Source organism: Salvelinus alpinus, chromosome 6, assembly GCF_045679555.1.
Source record: "Salvelinus alpinus chromosome 6, SLU_Salpinus.1, whole genome shotgun sequence".
Classification (NCBI taxonomy): Eukaryota; Metazoa; Chordata; class Actinopteri; order Salmoniformes; family Salmonidae; genus Salvelinus; species Salvelinus alpinus.
Genome location: NC_092091.1, coordinates 61881892 through 61905136, shown reverse-complemented (window position 1 = coordinate 61905136; position 23245 = coordinate 61881892). Strand labels below are relative to the sequence as shown.

Sequence of the window (23245 nt, the reverse complement as noted above, 5' to 3'; positions counted from 1 at the left end):
TAATTATACCTACATGTACCCACACACTAACAAACACCTACTGTACATGTCAAAATAGTTTAGTCAATTTTGATATTTATGTCCACCATGATGGGTTTAACAACAATGAAGTCATTCTGTAACTACAGTATAGGACTCAAACATAGTGGGGATGGGTAAACACTCCATGCTGAAAGTGTTTATTATCTGTGTGTACGTACCTGAGGAAGTGTATGTCTGTGTAATCTCTATCACCTGTCTTTTCCAGGAGGAGGGTCCAGAGGTGCTGCTGGTGAAGGAGGAGGGGTATGAGGAGGGTCTGGGGAACCCTGAGGGGACAATGGTCATGGAGGACAACCAGACTACACCTCGTCCTGAACCCACAGAGGAACCGGCCGAGCAACACAGGACCACACACAGTCTCACTGAGGTGAGCCAACTGTAAACTACTGTCTGAATGGTATTAGGTCAGGTCTTGATACATTTTGTCTTAAGTGTGGGATCATACCTTTGAAAAAAACAGTGTGAAGTAATAAAATCAACAAACATGTTTGCATAGTACTCTTAGTGGTCCTTCATTGTCCATTGAGAGGATGCTCCATAGCAGGGTGCTCATATCAGATTTCTTGATCCAACATCCTCTCACTCTGTATCTCTTACAGTCAGTAGATATGGAGGATGGGAAGCCTGATCTGCTGCTGGTCAAAGAGGAGACGATAGAGGACGGGTGGACTAAAGATGGGGAAGCAAGGTAAGAGAGACATACGTATACAGAACATAATAGATATACTTCAATGGGAATAGTGGTGCACTTACATAAAATGAAATCAATACAATTTATGTTTGCATAAAAAAACAATGTATGAACTTGACCAGTAGTAGATATGGAGGTTGACAAAAAAAACTCCTTATGTAGAGTTCTCTGCCATGTTTGTAAAGTTTATTTTCTAACCTCTTCCTGTAGGTGGTTGGCTGGTGGGTAACAGAATAGACTGGGTGGCCATCTTGCATTCCAAGACCCAGACGGGTGCAGCCAAGGTCCCAGGGGACGACACCACCGAGCAGGCTAGGACCAGAGGCGACAGTCAAAACTGTAACTCGGCCACTCAGGAACATTCACTGTCTTCTTGGTAAGCAACGCCAGTGTAGATTTGTCCTTGTGTTTTAGGTTATTGTTTTGCTGGAAGGTGAATTCATCTCCCAGTGTCTAGTGGAAAGCAGACTTAACCATGTTTTCCTCTAGGATTTTGCCTGTGCTTAGCTCCATTCTGTTTATTTTTTATCCTGAAAAACTCCTGATTACAAGCATACCCATAAAATGATGCAGCTACCACTATGCTTGAATATCGGGAGAGTGGTACTCAGTAATGTGTTGTATTGGATTTGCCCCAAACATAACACTTTGTATTCAGGACAAAAGGTTAATTGCTTTGCCACATTTTTTGCAGTATGACTTCAGTGCCTTGTTGCAAACAGGATGCATGTTTTGGAATATTTCTATTCTGTACAGGCTTCCTCCTTTTCACTCTGCAATTAGGTCAGTATTGTGGACTAACTACAATGTTGTTGATCCGTCCTCAGTTTTCTCCTATCATAGCCATTAAACTCTAACTGTTTTAAAGTCACCATGGGCCTCATGGTGAAATCCCTGAGCTGTTTCCTTCCTCTCCGGCAACTGAGTTAGGAAGTACGCCTAACTGTATCTTTGTAGTAACTGGGTGTATTGATACACCATCTAAAGTGTAATTAATAACTTCATCATACTCACAAATCATGTTAAACCCTATTATTGCATACAGAGTGAGTCTATGCAACTTATGTGACTTGCTAAGCACATTTTTACTCCTGAACTTATTTAGGCTTGCCGAAACAAATCTAAATTTAATCAATTTTACATTCAAGCTGTAACACAACAAAATGTGGAAAGAGTCAAGAGGTGTGAATACTGTATTTTAAAGAAGTGAGCTCAGCTAACCTGTCAGAGGATGACCAGACGGGGGGAGAGAGAACGAGAGTGCTGGATATGAGGGAGGATGTAAATGATGCATTGAATGCACCATTTACCATGGCAGAGGTGAAGACAGCAATAGGCAAGACTGTGTTAACTTCACCTGGGAAAGATGAGGTTTGCTATGTCATATTGGCCCATGTCAGCAATGAGGCGCTGGATAATGTATTGGATTGAGGTCAGGGCTTTGTGATGGCCACTCCAATACCTTGACTTTGTTGTCCTTAAGCCATTTTGCCACAACTTTGGAAGTATGCTTGGGGTCATTGTCCATTTGGAAGACCCATTTGCGACCAAGCTTTATCTTCCTGACTGATAAGATGTTGCTTCAGTATATCCACATAATTTTCCTTGTTCATGATGCCATCTATTTTGTGAAGTGCACCAGACCCTCCTGCAGCAAAGCACCGCCACAACATGATGCTGCCACCCCCCTGCTTCTATTCAGTTCTATTTTTGTTTCATCAGACCAGAGGACATTTCTCCAAAAAGTACGATCTTTGTCCCCATGTGCAGTTGCAAACCGTAGTCTGGCTTTTTTATGGCGGTTTTGGAGCAGTGGCTTCTCCCTTGCTGAGCGGCCTTTCAGGTTATGTCGATTTAGGACTCATTTTACTGTGGATATATTTAGATATTTTTGTACCTGTTTCCTCCAGAATCTTCACAAGGTCCTTTGGTGTTGTTCTGGGATTGATTTGCACTTTTTGCTCCAAAGTATGTTCATCTCTAGGAGACAGAACGCGTCTCCTTCCTGAGCGGTAAGACGGCTGCGTGGTCCCATGGTGTTTATACTTGCGTACTATTATTTGTACAGATGAACGTGGTACCTTCAGTCATTTTGAAATTGCTTCCAAGGGTGAACCAGACCTGTGGAGGTCTACAATTTTTTTCCGAGGTCTTGGCTGATTTCTTTTGATCATCCCATGATGTCAAGCAAAGAGACACTGAGTTTGAAGGTAGGCCTTAAAATACATCCACAGGTACACCTCCAATTGACTCAAATAATGTCAATTAGCCTATCAGAAGTTTCTAAAGCCATGACATAATTTTCTGGAATTTTCCAAGCTGTTTAAAAGCACAGTCCACTTAGTGTATGTAAACTTCTGACCCACTGGAATTGTGATAGTCAAATAATCTGTCTGTAAACAATTGTTGGAAAAATTACTTGTCATGCACAAAGTAGATGTCCTAACCGTCTTGCCAAAACTATAGTTTGCAAACATGAAATTTGTGGAGTGGTTGAAAAATTAGTTTTTATGACTCCAACCTAAGTGTATGTAAACTTCCGACTTCAACTGTATGTAAGATTATGGAGAGACATACTTCCTGGAGAACAGGGGGTTAATATCGCCACATCAGAGTGGGTTCAGGAAGGGGAACTATGGACCCAGTGCTCTGCTTAGAAGCAGAGGTCAGGAAGGCCCAGGTGAACAGGGAGACGGTTGTAGCTGATGCAGATGTTGGCATTTTTAGTTAATATCGTCCGATTCTGATATGCTTACCGATTTATGTTGTGTGTCCCTAGTGATTTGTCATCTTTTGTTCTCAATCAATATCAATTATGTTTACTCTCAGATACAGCCGGATATTGGAAGGTCTTTATTTGCAGATGATGGGGCCTATTGGAAGAAATGTACCATACACAGTCAGGATGTACAGGAAGCAGTCGATGAGGTGGTCATTAAAGTAGGGATTCAGATTCTCTGTAGAGAAGTCAGACAGTGTTCTTTACCATGAGGAAGGTGGGAGATGAGGTACGCCTGAGGTTGTATGGGAGAAACTTGGAGAGACTGGGGGGCCTTCAGGTTCCTAGGGATGTACTTTGACACTAGGTTGACCTGGGCAGAACACATTGAGAGTGGTGGGAAAATTCTATAGGTTCTGAATGTGATGCGCTGTCTGACGGGGATGGAGTGGAGGACTGGGTGTTCCTCACTGATAGACTTTGGCAGTGTACGTATGGTTCAGCAGCCAGGATATCAATGGAAAGATTAGATGTCATACAGGCGCAAGGACTCAGAATATGAAGCCGGACAGAGTAGGTGTGTACTCTGTCTCATGTCATCAGTACTGACAAGTCTGCAGTTCTTTAGCTCACGCAGCACCAGACAAAACCTGCTGTATTAGGTACTACAAACCCATCTCTCTTCTATATACAGAGGGAAAAAATAAAATAAAAATTTATTTGTCACATGCTTTGTAAAGAATAGGTGTAGACCAACAGTGAAATGCTTACTTCCGGGTCCTTTTCCAACAATGCAGAGTTAAGATAAAAAATACAAAGTGACACAAAGAATAAATACACAGTAAATAAAAAATAACATGGTTATATACGGGGAGTACAAGTACTGAGTCACTGCAAGAGAATTAGTACCAAAAAGGGTCAATGCGGGTAGTAAGGGTAGCCATTTGATTAGCTATTTAGCAGTCTTATGGCTTAGGGTTATAAGCTTGTTGGTCCCAGACTTGGTGCACTGGTAGTACTGCTTGCCGTGCAGTAGCAGAGAGAAGTCTATCTTGGGTGACTGGAGTCTGAACCTTTTTTGGGCCTTCCTCTGACACTGCCTGGTATAGAGCTCCTGGATGGCAGGGAGCTTGGCCCCAGTGATGTACTGGGCTGTACTCACCACCCTCTGTAGTACCTTGCGGTCGGGTGCCTTGCAGTTGCCGTACCAAGCCGTGTGCAGCCAGTCAAGATGCTCTCAAAAAGTTGGGGGCGGGAGGACTGCAGCATGAGAAAGATGATAGGAGGCCACCTTAACTAGACATAGGTTGGGACACAACCGGCTGAATATGTAATTACATACCATAGGAAAATATCCACCAGGAAGGTGTGATTATTGCCAGGAAATAGAAACAGTAGAAAATCTGTTGATATAGTGCGGGAAGTATAAGAGGGAGAGAGATATTTGAGAATCTGTATGAGAGAGAATGGGATACAGGAATTAAGTGTAATGAGTCCATTGAGTAGAATATGAACATATACAGTATCCGTTTTTTAGTTTTATTTTCTGAGATAAACGGGGCAGGCAGGCAATATTTAGTTCCTCCCGGTCTCTGGCCCACACTCCACTCCAGCACAGTAGTAGGTGGCGGTAATGCACTAACAACATAGGATGCCAACTGCCCAAAAATACCACCGAAGAAGTAAACGGATGCGAACAGTGACCAAGAACAATTACCACTTTAGCGTTTTTATTGTTGTATTTAGACGTTTATTAACACACTGGAACTCAAAATATGCCGAATTTTACTTCACAGCATCACATAATTACCTCAGGTAGTCTGTAATTCGCGTTAGAGACAGGACTTGGTTGATATACCTATGTTATCTAGGTAACGCTAGCTAGCTGCTAACAATGGCTGACTGTATGGTTTTTCACACTCAAATAGCCTCCATTATGGAGGTGCTAGCGAATGCAGCCGTGGCAGAGATCTGTAAACTAGTAGATGAAGACTATGCAGTGTTTCGTTTAGAAGTTACTCAAAGCCAGAAAGAAAACAGGGTATTGCGCAGGAAACTACAGCTACTGGAACTGAAGGTGGCACGGGAACGCGCAGAGAGGACAATACGAGAGCGTGTCGTTGCCAGTCGTCCCAGTAGTGTCAAGATCCTAGACCGATACAGAGGAATGGCAAGAGGTACATTTTGCAGAAGGCTGAGGGTCTTGGCGCATTTGTTCAAATGTGTTATCCAGAATTGTATCTTGTTCAGAGTTTGGCTAGTGTGCAATAATTCCCTTGATTACTTCGCTATCTTGCACTTGTATTATTTATTTAACCTTTATTTTACCATGTAACGTTAGGTCAATTGAGAACAAATTCTTCTTCCACAAAGACTGTCATATTCTAACCAGATTCTTGATTTACTGAATTTCCTATTGTCATACTCAATTAAAAGCAAGTGATGCATGGAACATAATCAATCAATCAATAAATAGCATATAAAGAAGTTATGACAAGTGCTACCTTACATCCTTGTCAAGTGTACAATATAGTATTGAGCATTGACAGTACATAACTTAACCACTCCTTTTCCCCCCATTACTCTCTCAGGTGAAGGACATCTCACTGGAGGCCACAGGAGCTTTGTGAAACCAGCGGGACACAACGCGTGGATAGATGACCAACCTATAGCTATAGATGAGGAGAGTGGAACCTCAACCCAGCATGTTATTGTGATAGAGGTTAGTGTAATAGTGTAACATAAAAAATGACAATACATTTAAATGTGTCCCGTTTTATTTCAGAAACACTCCCCTCAGCTATTCATATGCTTACATGTACATCCTTATTTATATGCCATAGGGGAGCTTGTGAGACTTACATTTTAGTCATTTAGCAGACACTCTTATCCAGAGCGACTTCAAATCAAACTTTATTTGTCACATGCGCCGAATACAACAAGTGTAGACCTTACTGTGAAATGCTTACTTACAAGCCCTTAACCAACAGTGCAGTTCAAGAAGAGTTAAGAAAATATTTACCAACTAAAGTAAAAAATAATAAAAATTAACACACAACAATAACGAGGCTATATACAGGTTAGTTGAGGTAATTTGTACATATAGGTAGGGGTGAAGTGACTATGCATGGATATTAAACAGCGAGTAGCAGCGTGTACAAAACAAATGGGGTGGGTCAATGTAAATAGTCTGGTGGCCATTTGATTAATTGTTCAGCAGTCTTATGGCTTGGGGTAGAAGCTGTTAGGGATCAAATCCCTTTAGCGGGATCGATTTGACAAAATCCGATGAAATTGCAGAGCGCCAAATTCAAACTACAGAAATATAAATATTTAACATTCATATAAATACAAGTGTAATACATCAAAATAAAGCTTAAGGAGCCTTTTGGTCCTAGACTTGGCGCTCCGGTACTGCTTAGCAGAGAAAACGGTCTATGACTTGGGCTTTCCTCTGACACCGCCTATTATATAGGTCCTGGATGGCAGGAAGCTTGGCTGTGATGTACTGGGCCGTACGCACTACCCTCTGTTGCGCCTTACGGTCAGTTGCCATACCAGGGAGGTGATGCAACTGGTCAGGATGTTCTCGATGGTGCAGCTATATAACTTTTTGAGGATCTGGGCGATCCAGTACGGCCCAGTACATCACAGCCAAGCTTCCTGCCATCCAGGACCTATATAATACGCGGTGTCAGAGGAAAGCCCAAGTCATAGACCGTTGCCATGCCAAATCTTTTCAGTCTCCCGAGTGGGAAAATGTGTTGTCGTGCCCTCTTCACGACGGTCTTGCTGTGTTTTGGACCATGATCACCATTGGTGATGTGGACACCAAGGAACTTGAAACTCTCGACCCGCTCCCCTACAGCCCCGTCGATGTTAATGGGTGCCTGTTCGGCCCGCCTTTTCCTGTAGTCCACGATCAGCTCCTTTGTCTTGCTCACATTGAGGGAGAGGTTGTTGTCCTGGCACAACACTGCCAGTTCTCTGACCTCCTCCCTATAGGCTGTCTCATCGTTGTCGATGATCAGGCCTACCACTGTTGTGTCATCAGCAAACTTAATGATGGTGTTGGAGTCGTGTTTGGCCACGCAGTCGTGGGTGAACAGGAGGGGACTAGGTACACACCCCTGACGGGCCCCAGTCTTGAGGATCAGCATGGCAGACATGTTGTTGCCTACCCTTACCACCTGGGGTCGACCCGTCAGGAAGTTCAGGATCAAGTTGCAGAGGGAGGTATTTAGTCCCAGGGTCCTTAGCTTCGTAAGGAGCTTCGTGAGCACTATGGTGTTGAACGCTGACCTGTAGTCAAGGAGTAGCATTCTCACATAGGTGTTCCTTTTGTCCAGGTGGGAAAGGGCAGTGTGGAGTGTGATTGTTTCATCTGTGGATCTGTTGGGGCGGTATGCTAATTGGAGTGGGTCTAGTGTATCCGGGAGGATGCTGTTGATGTTGGCTCGGGGATTCGAACCAGCAACCTTTTGGTTACTAGCCCAACACTCTTAACCACTAAGCTACCTGCCACCCCCAGACTTCCCTACGACATTGTTATGCAAACCTATTATGTATCGATAATAACCTCTCTTTTTGTGTCAGTCTGCAGATGCAGAGGCTGCAGGTCCTGGGGTCAATCAGGAGGGGACTGAAGGGAAGGACCCACGACACAGAGACATCCAGACTGGAGCGCTCCCTGTAGCCACGGAGGACCGCGCCGCCACGCCCCAGCTCAGGACCTCCCGCAGCATCACGGAGGTCAGTAGAACGCTGAAATCCGTCTTCAAGTCAGAGACAGACACCAAGACTTTAACTGTAACACGCAGGCTTTTACACACAGGATCTGACCACAGATCAGACCCAGAGAGACTGGGGCTGGGGAGACTGGGCTGTCCTCCTGCTCCTGGCTCAGAGTATTTACCTTACGGTAACCCAAGCCCGAGGACTGTTCATTCCCTTCGGGATTCAGGTGATGCATTAGAGACTGGCAATGATCTGTCTTCTTACACTACAGAGATGGACCCTGGCATCATGCCCTTGGGCTTAGAGACACAGACTGATCTGTCTAGAGGGGACTGAAACCCCTACCGTAGTAGTGTTTACTCTGAAGGGTGCCTAGATAAGAAAGGGGAGGTTCTAGTCATAGATTTAGTCACTGTGAAAGTGGAGGGCGACAACCCTCTGCCATGGAATGTAGACGAGAATCACTTAGGAGAAGGACACTCACAAGGCAGAGGTTTCTTAGATTATAGGGAAAGCTTAGAGACAAATCCAAATGTCCCCACCTACTCCCCTTAACACGAGTTCAGGGATCGCGACCCAGTGTCCACATCGATGGGACCTTCCAATTCACAGGGCCACATACTTTTCAATCAGGTATTGAACTCAAACGACAGGACTAGACCCTACGCTCGGGGAGGGGGAAAACATCAGTCAATAGTTAAGAGACGCGGTTCCTCTGCATGTTCTGTAACAAAGGCTTCAGCTGCCCCCCGTTTGCCTGTATGCTAAACTGTCTCCTACCTTCATCTACACAGATTGAAGTGGATTCAAAGGTGACATCAATAAGGGATCATAGCTTTCACCTGGTCAGTCTATGTCATGGGAAAAGCAGGTGTTAAGGTTTTTATACTCATTGTACATCACATCTGATCTCACCCTATTCTGCATACACCCAACAGCACTTTATAACCAATATACACTTACTAAATATACCTACACATACCTAACAAACACTTACTGTACACATAAAAATAGTCTAGTCAGGTTTGGCTTTTGCTGATTCATATTTACATTTTAACAGACGCTCTTATCCAGAGCGACTTACTGTAGTGAGTGTGCATGCATTTTATCAGTTGCAGCCTTCATCTGCCTTTCCAGCCGTTTGTGAGATGAGACACCTTTATCCGCCTGGTCAGCCGTTTAGGAGTTGTGGCTTTGAAATTGGGAGTTGTCCATCTCCAAGACTGGCTGCCCGCCAGGGTTTGAGGGCGTAGTCTACCAAAGATTTTCCCGTAACACTGATTTACCCACAACATCATATTTATGTCCACTGTGATGGGATTAACAATGATGACATCATTCTGTAAATACAGTCTAGGATGGGTGAACACACCATGCTGAAAGTGTTTATTATCTGTGTGTACGTACCTGAGGGAGTGTATGTCTGTGTAATCTCTATCACCTGTCTCTTCTAGGAGGAGGAGGGTCCAGAGGTGCTGCTGGTGAAGGAGGAGGGGTGTGAGGAGGGTCTGGGGAACCCTGAGGGGACCATGGTCATAGAGGACAACCAGACTACACCTCCTCCTGAACCCACAGAGGAACCAGCTGAGCAGCACAGGAACACACACAGTCTCACTGAGGTGAGCCCACGGAAACTACTGTCTGAATGGTATTAGGTCAAGGCCCATATCCAGAAAGCCTCTCAAGAGTAGGTACGCTGATCTAGGATATCAACTTATTCATTATGATCTAAAAGGCTAAACTGATCCTAGAACAGCACTCTGAGACTCTTTGTGGATACTGACCCAGGTCTTGATTAGTTTTATCTTAAGTGTGGGAACATGCCTTTTGAATGATCAAACCATTAAAGAGTGTCAAGTAATCAAATCAACTAACATATTTACATAATAGTCATAGCAATCCCTCTTTGCCCAATCACAAGAAGCTCCATAGCAGGGTGCTCATATCAGATGTCTTGATTCAACATCCTCTCACTCTGTATCTCTTACAGTCAGTAGACATGGAGGATGGGAAGCCTGATCTGCTGCTGGTCAAAGAGGAAACAATAGAAGACAGACCAGAGAGCATTGATCTGCTGAGTGGACTAAAGATGGGGGAGCAAGGTAAGGGAGAAATACATATAGCCTACATTAGAGGTCGACCGATTATGATTTTTCAACGCCGATACCGATTATTGGAGGACCAAAAAAAGCCGATACCGATTAATCGGCCGATTTTTATTTATTTGTAATAATGACAATTACAACAATACTGAATTAACACTTATTTTAACTTAATATAATACATCAATAAAATCAATTTAGCCTCAAATTAATAATGAAACATGTTCAATTTGGTTTAAATAATGCAAAAACAAAGTGTTGGAGAAGAAAGTAAAAGTGCAATATGTGCCATGTAAGAAAGCTAACGTTTAAGTTCCTTGCTCAGAACATGAGAACATATGAAAGCTGGTGGTCCTTTTAACATGAGTCTTCAATATTCCCAGGTAAGAAGTTTTAGGTTGTAGTTATTATAGGAATTATAGGACTATTTCTCTCTATACCATTTGTATTTCATTAACCTTTGACTATTGGATGTTCTTATAGGCACTTTAGTATTGCCAGTGTAACAGTATAGCTTCCATCCCTCTCCTCGCTCCTACCTGGGTTCGAACCAGGAACACATCGACAACAGCCACCCTCGAAGCAGCGTTACCCATGCAGAGCAAGGGGAATAACTACTCCAAGTCTCAGAGCGAGTGATGTTTGAACCGCTATTAGCGCGCACCCCGCTAACTAGCTAGCCATTTCACATCGGTTACACCAGCCTAATCTCGGGAGTTGATAGGCTTGAAGCACAGCGAAGAGCTTCTGGCAAAACGCAGGAAAGTGCTGTTTGAATTCATGCTTACGAGCCTGCTGCTGCCTACCACCGCTAAGGTCAGACTGCTCTATCAAATCATAGACTTAATTATAACATAATAACAGACAGAAATACGAGCCTTAGGTCATTAATATGGTCGAATCCGGAAACTATCATCTCGAAAACAAAACGTTTATTCTTTCAGTGAAATACGGAACCGTTCCGTATTTTATCTAACGGGTGGCATCCATAAGTCTAAATATTCCTGTTACATTGCACAACCTTCAATGTTATGTCATAATTACGTAAAATTCTGGCAAATTAGGCGGCCCAAACTGTTGCATATACACTGACTCTGCGTGCAATGAACGCAAGAGAAGTGACACAATTTCACCTGTTTAACATTGCCTGCTAACCTGGATTTCTTTTAGCTAAATATGCAGGTTTAAAAATATATACTTCTGTGTATTGATTTTAAGAAAGGCATTGATGTTTATGGTTAGGTACACATTGGAGCAACAATACGCATCGATTATATGCAACGCATGACACCCTAGATAAACTAGTAATATCATCAACCATGTGTAGTTAAGTAGTGATTATGATTGATTGATTGATTGTTTTTTATAAGATAAGTTTAATGCTAGCTAGCAACTTACCTTGGCTTCTACTGCATTCGCATAACAGGCAGGCCCCTCGTGGAGTGCAATGTAATCAGGTGGTTAGAGCGTTGGACTAGTTAACTGTAAGGTTGCAAGATTGAATCCCCTGAGCTGACAAGGTAAAAACCTTTTCGTTCTGCCCCTGAACGAGGCAGTTAACCCACCGTTCCTAGGCCGTCATTGACAATAAGAATGTGTTCTTAACTGACTTGCCTAGTTAAATAAAGATTAAATAAAGGTGTAAAAATAAATCGGCCAAATCGGTGTCCAAAAATACAGATTTCCGATTGTTATGAAAACTTGAAATCGGCGCTAATTAATCGGCCATTCCGATTAATCGGTCGACCTCTAGCCTAGATGCCCAGGTAACAACCTTGCCGCATCTTCTAAACAATGACTTCGGTGAGATTAGTAAATTATCCTCATGTTCTGACCTTATCACGTAGGATCGCCCCTTTCATTCTCCACCTGTCCGATACTCCCTTGGGCGTCCGTTCATGTCTATCCGTTATCGATTCTCTGTCAGGTGTCTTATCTACTTTAAAAGTTAATCTGTCCTGCCCCCTAGTTCCTGAAACCAACTAAGTTTTCATTCTCTCTTTGTCTCCCCTCAGTAACCGTGACCCAGTCTGTGTTCCTCCTAATCTTGCTGATTTCCTGGCCCCCCTTCCCCACCTTCTCTCTGCTCCCAAACCTTCAAGGTTTTAGCAGTGCGGGGAGGGCTCCTCCTTCCTCCTATCTGTCTGTCAATTATATGGGTGGTTGCCAAATCTTGACTAAGTGTCTTACTGTCTGAACTCATAGATTTTGGAAAAATTACCTGTCTATGGTGGCCATTTCCAAAGTAATGACATAGGTTGATTAAGGTTATCTCTGTGTTCCCCATAATTCGGAATCAACACAAATGTAATTTATCCCTGTCCTGTTGGCCTGGATTATGTTCTAAATACTAAACATAAGTCTACCATTAATCCAAGGCTATGCCATTTCTTTCTTCTCATTGGTTCAAATTACCACTATGTAAAAGAACTATAAACTCATTCATAATTATCAATTACTCAATTTACCTTAATATCAGTATCACAAATGACCTCTAAATCTCCCTCCAAATGGCCCTCCCATGAGGCTGATCAGACCACAAGAGAAAGCCATGATAGAGGTCAAGAATCATACCACCCTTTTACAGTCGTTTTCCATACTATATTAGACATATTAAAGAACCCTTCATCTAAAGGATTCACGTTTTTAATTAAAACTCAAACTCCTAATATTCCATATGTGAGTGTACCCCTTTAAGATCACTAGTCTCTGGGAAACATGGAGATCCCCTCAAACCCAAACGTTTACTACAAACAAAACCTAATAATTATGATAATTCTAGCTACTTCCTCAAATCATTCGTTTTAAATTTCCTCAATGGTTATATGTGAAACCCATTCATTCCGTTTGCAGACAGTCTCCCAAAATTCTTAATAGGAATATCCTGCCATTAGATACCCACAATTGTGATTATGGACTTTAAGATTGATTACCTGCTACATTCAAAGATAATCAACCTACAGCACTACACTAAACTTCACTTACTTGTGGTATTGTTGTGTCTGACTGATTAAATTATGACAGGCTATTTTATCAAATCGATTACCTAACGTTTGATTGATTACGTGATTGAATTAAACCATGCAACAATTAACTTGTTAATAACCTGGGGCACCACAGAAGGGTGTTTATAGAGCTGCTGTCTTCCAAATAAACTCTTAAAGATCTTTTATGTCAATAGCAGTCCATTATTAATCGTCACCTTATTCAGTCTCATCTGAATGTTGTAAAATTCCAGGTTATCTTCACGAACCCTGGCTAACAAGTTTAATCAGCAATACAAAAATTGGCTTAATTATTTATTTACTAAATACCTAAATAATCACACAGGATGGATCATACATCTATTACTAATCATGTCATAAAATAAAAAGTCCCTAGCGGACGAAACCAATATGACGGCTGGTTACACAAAGAAAAGGGGTTGGGTTTGAAACAAAGATCGGGAAGACTGAGGGACAAAGGGGATTGGGTCTCTGTCGGACGTTGAGAAGCTATGCTACCGTAAATACAGAATCTTATGCATTCTAATAACCGCCCATTCGGAAAAGAAAAATATATAAACTCAGCAAAAAGATTTGCGTCCCTTTTTCAGGATCCTGTCTTTCAAAGATAATTTGTAAAAATCCAAATAACTTCACAGATCTTCATTGTAAAGGGTGTAAACACTTTCCCATGCTTGTTTAATGAACCATAAACAATTAATGAACATGCACCTGTGGAACGGTCATTAAGACACTAACAGCTTACAGACGGTAGGCAATTAAGGTCACAGTTATGAAAACTTAGGACACTAAAGAGGCCTTTCTACTGACTCTGAAAACACCAAAAGAAAGATGCCCACGGTCCCTGCTCATCTGCGTGAACATGCCTTAGGCATGCTGCAAAGAGGCATGAGGACTGCAGATGTGGCCAGGGCAATAAATTGCAATGTCCGTACTGTGAGACGCCTAAGACAGTGCTACAGGGAGACAGGCGGACAGCTGATCGTCCTCGCAGTGGCAGACCACGTGTAACAACACCTGCACAGGATCGGTACATCCGAATATCACACCTGCCTGAGTTACACCAGGAACGCACAATCCCTCCATCAGTGCTCAGACTGTCCGCAATAGGCTGAGAGAGGCTGGACTGAGGGCTTGTAGGCCTGTGCAACAACGTCGTCTATGGGCACAAACCCACCGTCACTGGACCAGACAGGACTGGAAAAAAGTGCTCTTCGCTGACGAGTCGAGGTTTTGTCCTCACCAGGGGTGATTGACGGATTCGCGTTTATCGTCAAAGGAATGAGCGTCACACCGGGGCCTGTACTCTGGAGCGGGATCGATTTGGAGGTAGAGGGTCCGTCATGGTCTAGGGCGGTGTGTCACAGCATCATCGGACTGAGCTTGTTGTCATTGCAGGCAATCTCAACGCTGTGCGTTACAGGGAAGACATCCTCCTCCCTCATGTGGTACCCTTCCTGCAGGCTCATCCTGACATGACCCTTCAGCATGACAATGCCACCAGCCATACTGCTCGTTCTGTGCGTGATTTCAGCAGTAGCAATACATTGTTCACCCTCCCTCCTAGAAGCCTGGAGGGAACGAGAGAGCCAAGCCTATGGGTTCGTAGCTTCAACCCCGCAGCACACACACCAATTTATTATTTTCTTCTCTTGCTTTGTTTGCTCTTTTCAGTATTATGTCTATCTCTGATAAGCTACCCAGGAAAGGGCTGAAAATAGCCCAAATTAATATGTTACCTTAGAAATAAGGTTCATGAAATCAATAACTTGCTAACATCAGATAACATTAAGATATTAGCCATTTCTGAGACTCACTTAAATTCATTTAAAGATACAGCAGTAGCAATACAAGGATATAACATCTATAGAGACAGAAATGCTCATGGAGGAGTTGTTGCTGTATATATTCAAAGCCATATCCCTGTAATGCTTAGAGAAGATCTTATGTCAAGTGTTATGGTTGCAGGTTCACTTGGCACATCTAAAGCCTTTTCTTTTGGGGTGTTGCTATAGGCCATCAAGTGCAAACAGTCAGTATATAATATAAATAATATGTGTGAAACTCTTGATAGTGTACGTGATGTAAACAGAGAGGTCTACCTTCTTGGGGACCTGAATATTGACTGGTTTTCATCAAGCTGTCCGCTCAAGAGGAAGCTTCTTACTGTAACCAGTGCCTGTAATCTGGTTCAGGTTATTAAATTAGCTGAAAATAAACGCAGTTGACAGTGAGAGGACGTTTCTTTTTTTGCTGAGTTTATTTACACTGAGCTGCGCTTCGATAGATGGGTCGAAGATGGACGACTGGTTTGCCTAGCAGAGATTGCCCTTGTCCTTTGTAGAATCTTTCTGGTCGTAGTGTTGTAGAGCGGATACGTTGAAGTACCCTGTCTTCTCATAGGATTATCTGTCCTTTCCTAGGCCACGTACGTCTTTAGTGAATAAGAGTTCAAAGTTCATACCAAGTTGCCATGCTCAGCTCGTGCTGTATTCTGGCTGGTCTAAACATATGGACACCAGTCCTCACACCTCACTAAAATTACATTTAAACATTTTAAATTGCACAACAATGTGTAGCCTTTCCAAGATACAATTTATGTCGTCCTATCATCAGATATAATGTCCCAGACACCAACTGATCTGACATCATATTCTTTAAGTACCAAACAGACACTTTCAACTGGTTGGTTTACAGAAATATTGCACCTTCCCTCAACCTTTTGATGTTACCATATTCTCTCTATGTTAACAAAGGGCTTTCCAAGAGTCCATTCTGTAGGGTGGAGGGAAAAGTATTTATGGGGGTCATAAACCTCATACAACAGGGCTTCGTCATGACAATATTGAAATATAAACTTGGTAATGCTTTCACTGATTGCACATAAAGCAGCGTTTCCCCAAGTATTTTTTTCAGCAGCGGTGGAAGGTTAGTGCGGGTGGGTCGTTTCTGTGGCCAACGGCGCCATCTACGACCAAACATTTTAGAGGACCTCCTCTTGACCTCAGAGACAAATTTTGTTGCTTTAAAGCAAATTTCCTACAACTCTACACATTTTGCCATGGGGCGGAGAGAACATTATACAGTTTTAACGCTAGTTTCCTGCCATTCCACACTTTGTCATTGCTGCTTGCAGCTATGCATTTTTTTAAACGTATTAATTAAATGAAATCAATGCAACTTATGTTTACATACAAAAACACACATTATAATGTATGAACCTGACCAGGTAATATCCCCAAAAAACTCCATATGTAGAGTTCTCTGCCATTTTTGTAACCTCTTTCTGCAGGTGATTGGCTGGAGGCTAACAGAGGAGACTGGACAGCCATCTTGAATTCCCAGACCCAGACCGGTGGAGCCAAGGGCTTACGGGACAACATCACTGAGCAGGCCAGGACCAGAGGAGACAAAGTGGAGGTCAGTGGCTGGGACAGCGTCCTCAACTCGGTGCTGCGGAACAACACTGTTAAAAACAACCAGAAACAGATAGTTGAACACAAAACAACATCTGAACTTACTCTCCATGACAACAGACTGACTGAGCCCTGGGCTAGGTGTATATTTGGTCTGCGGGTACGGGGAGGTGTCTGTATGCGGCGGGAGAGACAGTCTCAGACGAAAGAATGTTGCGAACGACAGAGCAGCGGAAGGATTTAGTGTGAGTCGTCAGGCTAGGGCTGAACTGTGGTTACCATTTTATAATGTCATGTTTCTGTGTGTAGAGCAAATGGGTTCTTACATAAACCTATATGCTTTTCTGTTCAATTTGTGTTTACAGTCTGCTGTCCATGAGAGCCTGCTGACATCTGATGTTGCTGGTGGGAGAGACTGGACTTCTGAGGTGGCTAGTCACAAAGCCTGGCCCCGGATCAGAACCCTGGATCAGGAGCCGCTCTTCCTTCCCGAGTCGGAACCAGGACCCAACTACGAGGGACAGAGACTCCACCACCACACAGAACACAACCAGTGGACAGGGGGACTGAACAACCTCAGTCCTGGTGGTCATCAGAGAGGCTCTAGTCAGGGATCCAGTATGCAGCCCAGACCCTTCTCTTCACAGTCTCAGTGCAGGGATGGAGCAGGGCCTGGGGCTGATAGAGATAGACCCTCCTGTTCCTATGATACAAACACCACAGTGTCCATGATGAACAGTGCAGGTCTTCCTGGGCTTCAGCCTTCACAGAGAGTGGTGAGAGACCCCCCTGGTGGGAGTCTAACAGGAAGTCTTTCCTCTCCATCAGGATCTCGTCTAATGCCTGGTGAATGGGTTCATAGAAGGTCTGGGACTGGGTCTAGCCCTCCTCATTTACCTCATGGTTACCCTAGCAATACAGACAGAGTCAGGATGGGTGTTCAGCACAAGCGCTTCCTAGCCTCTAACACAGCACAAAATCCTAACAACACCCAAACAATGGCTAGAGGTCAAGAAGGGAGCTCAAAGACTAACCACCTGAGGCTGGCTCCTGCTTCTACCTCCTCTGGTGTCATTGGGAGGCCGAGCATTAGGACTGACGCCGACAAGCCGTACACCTGCCCAACGTGTGGGAGGCGCTTTGCTAAAGCGAGCTATGTGAAGATGCACCAGACCGTTCACACCAAGGAGAAGCCCTTCAAGTGCAAACTATGTTACAAGAGCTTCTCCTTCCTGACTAACCTTATCAGACATAGGAGTGTCCACAATGGGGAAAAATTGTAGCAGTGTGGCCTGAGATGTACACAAGGGATGTCAGGGAACCATTCTTTAGGTGACATATTATAGTTATGTGAAGTGTCTTTGGGTAAGAGAGTAACCACATACCCCTCATTAACCCATTGTAAACAGGTTTGTGTAAACTGTTTTTAGAGAGAGAGTAAACCTGGGCTAGAACAAGGACAGTTGAATATTTACCTTACTGAGGTGATGTAGATGGAATAAAGTAATTGTATTCTATTCTACTGTGTTCTTGCTAACACACTGTTCTTTATAAACAAATCTGCTCCGAGCTTGAAAGATGGTGATCATGAATAGATTTGATGTGTAACGTAATAAGCAATTGCGTATTTGAAAAGAACAGCATGCATACCTATTTCATTTAACCACATCCTTTGAGCTATGACGCCAACCATTAAGTATGAGGCGTTATACGTGCCTATTCCTTGATTGTAATATTCAACTGATAAGGCAATGCCGCAATAGTGATTATTGGAAGAATTGAACCGCTCATGCAACGAGAAGCGGAAGCACCGACTGCTAGCAGAGCAGAGTGGATGATTGTAAGTAGAAACTTCAGTGCAAACTTCTTTGGAAGACTGTTGTGGGGTGGGCAGACTGCTATAGAAGGTTGACTGGAAGATAGCTACAGATTGTTAAACCAGATAATGTGATTGAACCAAAGATTTCTGGGAGTTACAGGTTAGGTACTGTTTGGTGTAGCACAGAGAATTTTCTACCAACCCTAACTTCAAATTGTATTGGTCACATACACTTATTGTGGGTGTAGCTAAATACTTATGTTCCTAGTTCCAACAGTGCAGTAGTATCTAAAAACGATTCACAACAATACACATAAATCTAAAAGTAAATGAATGGAATTAAGAAATAAATATTAGATCGAGCAATGTCGGAGTGGCATTGACTAAAATACAGTATATACATATGAGATGAATAAAGCAGTATTTAAACATTATTAAAGTGACTAGTGTTCCATTATTAAAGTTGCCAGTGATTCCAAGTCTGTATATAGGGCAGCAGCCTCTAAGGTGCAGGGTTGTGGAAGCCGGCTAGTGATGGAAATTTAACAGTCTGATGGCCTTAAGATAGAAGCTGTTTTTCAGTCTTTCGGTCCCAGCTTTGATGGACCTGTACTGATCTCGCCTTCTGGATGATGGGGGTGAACAGGCAGTGGCTCAGGTGGTTGATGTCCTTGATGATCTTTATTGCCTTCCTGTGACATTGGGTGCTGTAGGTGTCCTAGAGGGCGGGTAGTTTGCCCCCGGTAATGCGTTGGGCAGACTGCACCACCCTCTGGAGAGCCTTGCAGTTGCCATACCAGGGGGTGATACAACCGGACAGGATGCTTTCAATTGTGCATCTAGAAACATGTGTGAGGGTTTTAGGTGACAAGCCAAATTTCTTTAGCCTCCTGAGGTTGAAAAGGCTCTGTTGTGCCTTCTTCACCACACTGTCTGTGTGGATGGTCCATTTCAGTTTCAGTGATGTGTACGCCAAGGAACTTGAAGCTTTCCACCTTCTCCACTGTGGTCCTGTTGATGTAGATAGAGGGGTGCACCCTCTGCTGTTTCCTGAAGTCCACAATAATCTCATTTGTTTTGTTGACGTTGAGTGAGAGGTTGTTTTCCAGGCACCACACTCCCAGAGCCCTCACCTCCTCCCTGTAGGCTGTCTCGTCATCATTGGTAATCAAGCCTGCTACTGCTGTGTCGTCTGCAAACTTGACGATTGAGTTGGAGGCGTGCTTGGCCACGCAGTCATGGGTGAACAGGGAGTACAGGAGGGGGGCTGAGCTCGCACCCTTGTGGGGCCCCAGTGTTGAGGATCAGCGGAGTGGAGGTGATGTTTCCTACCTTCACCACCTGGGGGGCGGCCCGTCAGGAAGTCCAGGACCCAGTTGCACAGGGCGGGGTTCAGACCCAGGGCCTTGAGCTTAATGATGAGCTTGGAGGGTACTATGGTGTTGAATGCTGAGCTATAGTCAATAAACAGTATTCTTACATAGGTATTCCTCTTGTGCAGAGTGATGGCGATTGCATCGTCTGTAGATCTATTGGGGCGGTAAGCAAACTGAAGTGAGTCTTGGGTGGCAGGTAAGGTAAAGGTGATATGATCCTTGACTAGTCTCTCAAAGCACTTCATGATTACAGAGGTGAGTGCTACGGGGCGATAGTCATTTAGTTCAGTTACCTTAGCTTTCTTGGGAACTGGAACAATGGTGGCCATCTTGAAGTATGTGGGGACAGCAGACGGATAGGGAGAGATTGAATATGCCCGTAAACACACCAGCCAGCTGGTCTGCGCATGCTCTGAGGACGCGGCTAGGGATGCCATCTGGACTGGCAGCCTTGAGAGGGTTAACACGTTTAAATGTTTTACTCACGTCAGCCACGCAGAAGGAGAGCCCACAGTCCTTGGTAGCGGGCCTCGTTGGTGGAACTGTGTTATTCTCAAAGCGTGCGAAGAACGTGTTTAGCCTGTCCGGAAGCAAGACGTCCGTCTCTGCGACGTGGCTGGTTTTCCTTTTGTAGTTCCTGCCACATACGTCTCATGTCTGAGCCGTTGAATTGCGTCTCCGCTTCATTGCCTTGCGGAGTGAATAACTACACTGTTTATATTCTGCCATATTACAAGTCGCCTTGTCAATGTTAAATGCGGTGAATGCTACCATCTATCCACGGTTTCTGGTTAGGGTAGGTTTTAATAGTCAGTGGGTACTACATATCCTATACACTTCCTTATGAACTCAGTCACCGTATCTGTGTATGCGTCTAGATTATTTTCCGCACACTACCTGGAACAAATCCCAGTGCACGTGGTCAAAACAATCCTGAAGCATGGATTCCGATTGGTCAGACTAGTGTTGAATAGTACGACGCACGGGCACATCCTGTTTGAGTTTTTGCATATAGGACGGGAGGAGCAAAATGGAACCGTGGTCAGATTTGCCGAAAGGAGGGCGGGGGAGGGCCTTGTAAGCATCCCGGAAGTTTTAATAGCAATGGTCGAGAGTCTTAGTGGGACAGTCAATATGTTGATAGAATTTTGGCAGCCTTGTCCTCAGATTTGCTTTGTTAAAATCCCCAGCTACAATAAATGCAGTCTCAGGATATGTGGTTTCCAGTTTGCTTAAAGTCACCCTCTAAAGAGCCTTACGGTCCGCGGCGGTGGAGTTGCCGTACCAGGCTGTGATGCAGCCCAATGGTGCTCCTGGAGAACACTGAGGGCCCTCGGGGACAGGCAGAATTTCTTCAGCATCCTGAGGTTGAAGAGTCGCTGTTGTGCCTTCACTACGGTGTCTGTGTGGTTAGACCATTTCAGCTTCTCTGAGATGTGTGCGCAGAGGAATTTGAAGTTATTGACCGGCTCCATTGATGATGACGGGCGTGTCCAGCCTGGTTCCCCCTGAAGTCCACAATGATCTCCTTTGTTTTGCGAACGTTGAGGGATTGGTTGTTTACCTGGCACCACTCCGTCAGAGTGCCTACCTCCTCTCTGTATGCTCGTCGTTGATCAGGCTGTCATGTCATCAGCTAACTTGATGGAGTTGGAACTGTGTCAGTCCATGCAGTAGGGGACTAAGGACACCCTTGTGCGGCCCCTGTTTTGAGGATCAGTGGCAAGGAGCTAATGTTGCCTACCTTCATCACCTGGGGGCGGCCTGTCAGGATGTCCAGGACCCAGGTCCATATGGAGGAGTTCAGACCCAGGGCAGTGAGATTTTTAATGAGCTTATTGGCACTATGGTATTGAAGGCTGAGCGTTAGTCAGTCGATGAACAGCATCCTCACATATGCATTCCTTTTGTCAAGGTGGGTAAGGGCAGTGTGCAGTGCAATGGCGATTACGTCCTCCTTGGATCTGTCAGGGCGGTAGGCAAATTGGAGAGGTTGAGTGTGTCGGGGAGGGAGGAGGTGATGTGGTCTTTCAGTTGTTACTTTCCCTTTCTTGGGCATGGGGATGATAGTGGACACATTGAAGCAGGTATAGAGGCCTGTATCATTGGTTGACGTGAAAAAATAAACAATGGCGGCGGCAAAACTACCCACCGTCGGATTACCAAAAATGTATAGAGGCCTGAGCTAGAGATTGAAAATGTCAGCAAACACAACAGCTGGTCTGCACATGCTCTGAGGGCACGGCTAGAGATGCTGTCTGGGCCGGCAGCAATGCGAGGGTTAACACGTTTTGAAGGACTTACATACATACTCAGTGGAGACTGTGTGTGTAGCCCACGTTGTCATCGGGGGCTCTCCTCAACAGCTCATTTTGCTCAAATCTTGAGAAAAGGGTCTTTAGCTCGTCCGGTAGGGAGGCGTTGGTGACCGTGATGTGGCTGGCTTTCTTTTTGTAATCCGTGATCGTTAGGAGACCCTTCCACATACGCCTCATGTCCGACCCACTGAATTGCTCCTGTGCTTGTTTCGCCATCTTGATCAATCTGTACTGTTAAACCAAACTTGTTTTTTTTAAATCAATCGACGATTGTGCACCCCAATACATATAAGACATGCTTTTGAGTTATGTATCCAGTAGGTCCCTCACATTCTCTGGCACTGGCCTTTTTTAACTATCCAAAGCCCAGGACTGAGAGGCAGCCTTTAGTTCTATGCCCCCCTGCCTCTGGAATAGCCTGCCAGAGAACCCGAAGGCGGCCGAAGCTGTGGACATATTTAAGAGATCTTAAAACACACCTTTTTAGCTTTGCTTTTCCTTAGGGTGCTGTTTAGTTTGTTATTCTTTTGTTATCCTCATGTTTGTTGTGTAGTAAATATTTCAGTTTTCATTTTCATAGTTTTTGTTTTTTCCTGTGAAGCTCAGTGCATCGCATTCATGTCTGAAATCTGCTATATAAATAAAGCTTGATTTGATTCTAAAAGTCAAAAGTATTCCCACAGAACAATGAGACAGATATTTCACTGGATGTATAAATGTGAAGCATCCACTTATAGTGAGAGAAGATGGATTTTGTCTGACGTTCTGCAAAATGTTCTCATCTATGAAACATTTGATCTCAATACAGTTTTCTGTTCCCAAAACTAGAATCTGTTACGAACATAGTGGACTTAAGTATTGTAGTTGTTACCCTTTGCCAAAGTGTTAAAAATGTAATTGTTTAGGAGTGCAAGGTCAAATTGAGTTATTGCATGCGCACTTCAGAGTAGGCGTTCCCTAACGGTAATATGCAAATACATGCTGAACGCGCCTCTCCTTGCTTGTTCTGCCCACTGACTA

At 44.0% G+C, this 23245-nt stretch overlaps 1 protein-coding gene across 2 annotated transcripts; it reads left to right on the top strand.

The window, feature by feature from the left end:
- Positions 1-1117: 1117 nt before the first annotated feature.
- Positions 1118-23225, top strand: LOC139577641 (uncharacterized). Of its 2 annotated transcripts, XR_011675351.1 has the most exons (8): positions 1118-5629; positions 6044-6174; positions 8049-8204; positions 9644-9808; positions 10180-10291; positions 16589-16716; positions 16833-16957; positions 17078-17262. XR_011675351.1 is itself a non-coding variant. In XM_071404782.1 (7 exons), exons 1-7 carry the CDS (start codon positions 5347-5349, stop codon positions 17993-17995), a joined length of 1893 nt encoding a protein of 630 aa, XP_071260883.1. In that variant the 5' UTR covers positions 1118-5346; the 3' UTR covers positions 17996-23225. The 2 variants fall into 2 exon arrangements, 1 of the variants encoding a protein (XP_071260883.1); XM_071404782.1 differs by lacking the exon at positions 16833-16957 and having other exon boundaries at positions 17078-23225.
- The last annotated feature ends 20 nt before the right edge of the window (positions 23226-23245 follow it).

What these genes read in the sequence shown, in the direction of transcription:
- LOC139577641 (XM_071404782.1), top strand. Translation starts at nt 5,347, where the DNA reads ATGGCTGACTGTATGGTTTTTCACACTCAAATAGCCTCCATTATGGAG. An exon ending in ACACACACAGTCTCACTGAG is followed by an intron (nt 9,809 to 10,179) that starts GTGAGCCCACGG and finishes TATCTCTTACAG; the next exon opens with TCAGTAGACATGGAGGATGG. An exon ending in ACTAAAGATGGGGGAGCAAG is followed by an intron (nt 10,292 to 16,588) that starts GTAAGGGAGAAA and finishes CTCTTTCTGCAG; the next exon opens with GTGATTGGCTGGAGGCTAAC.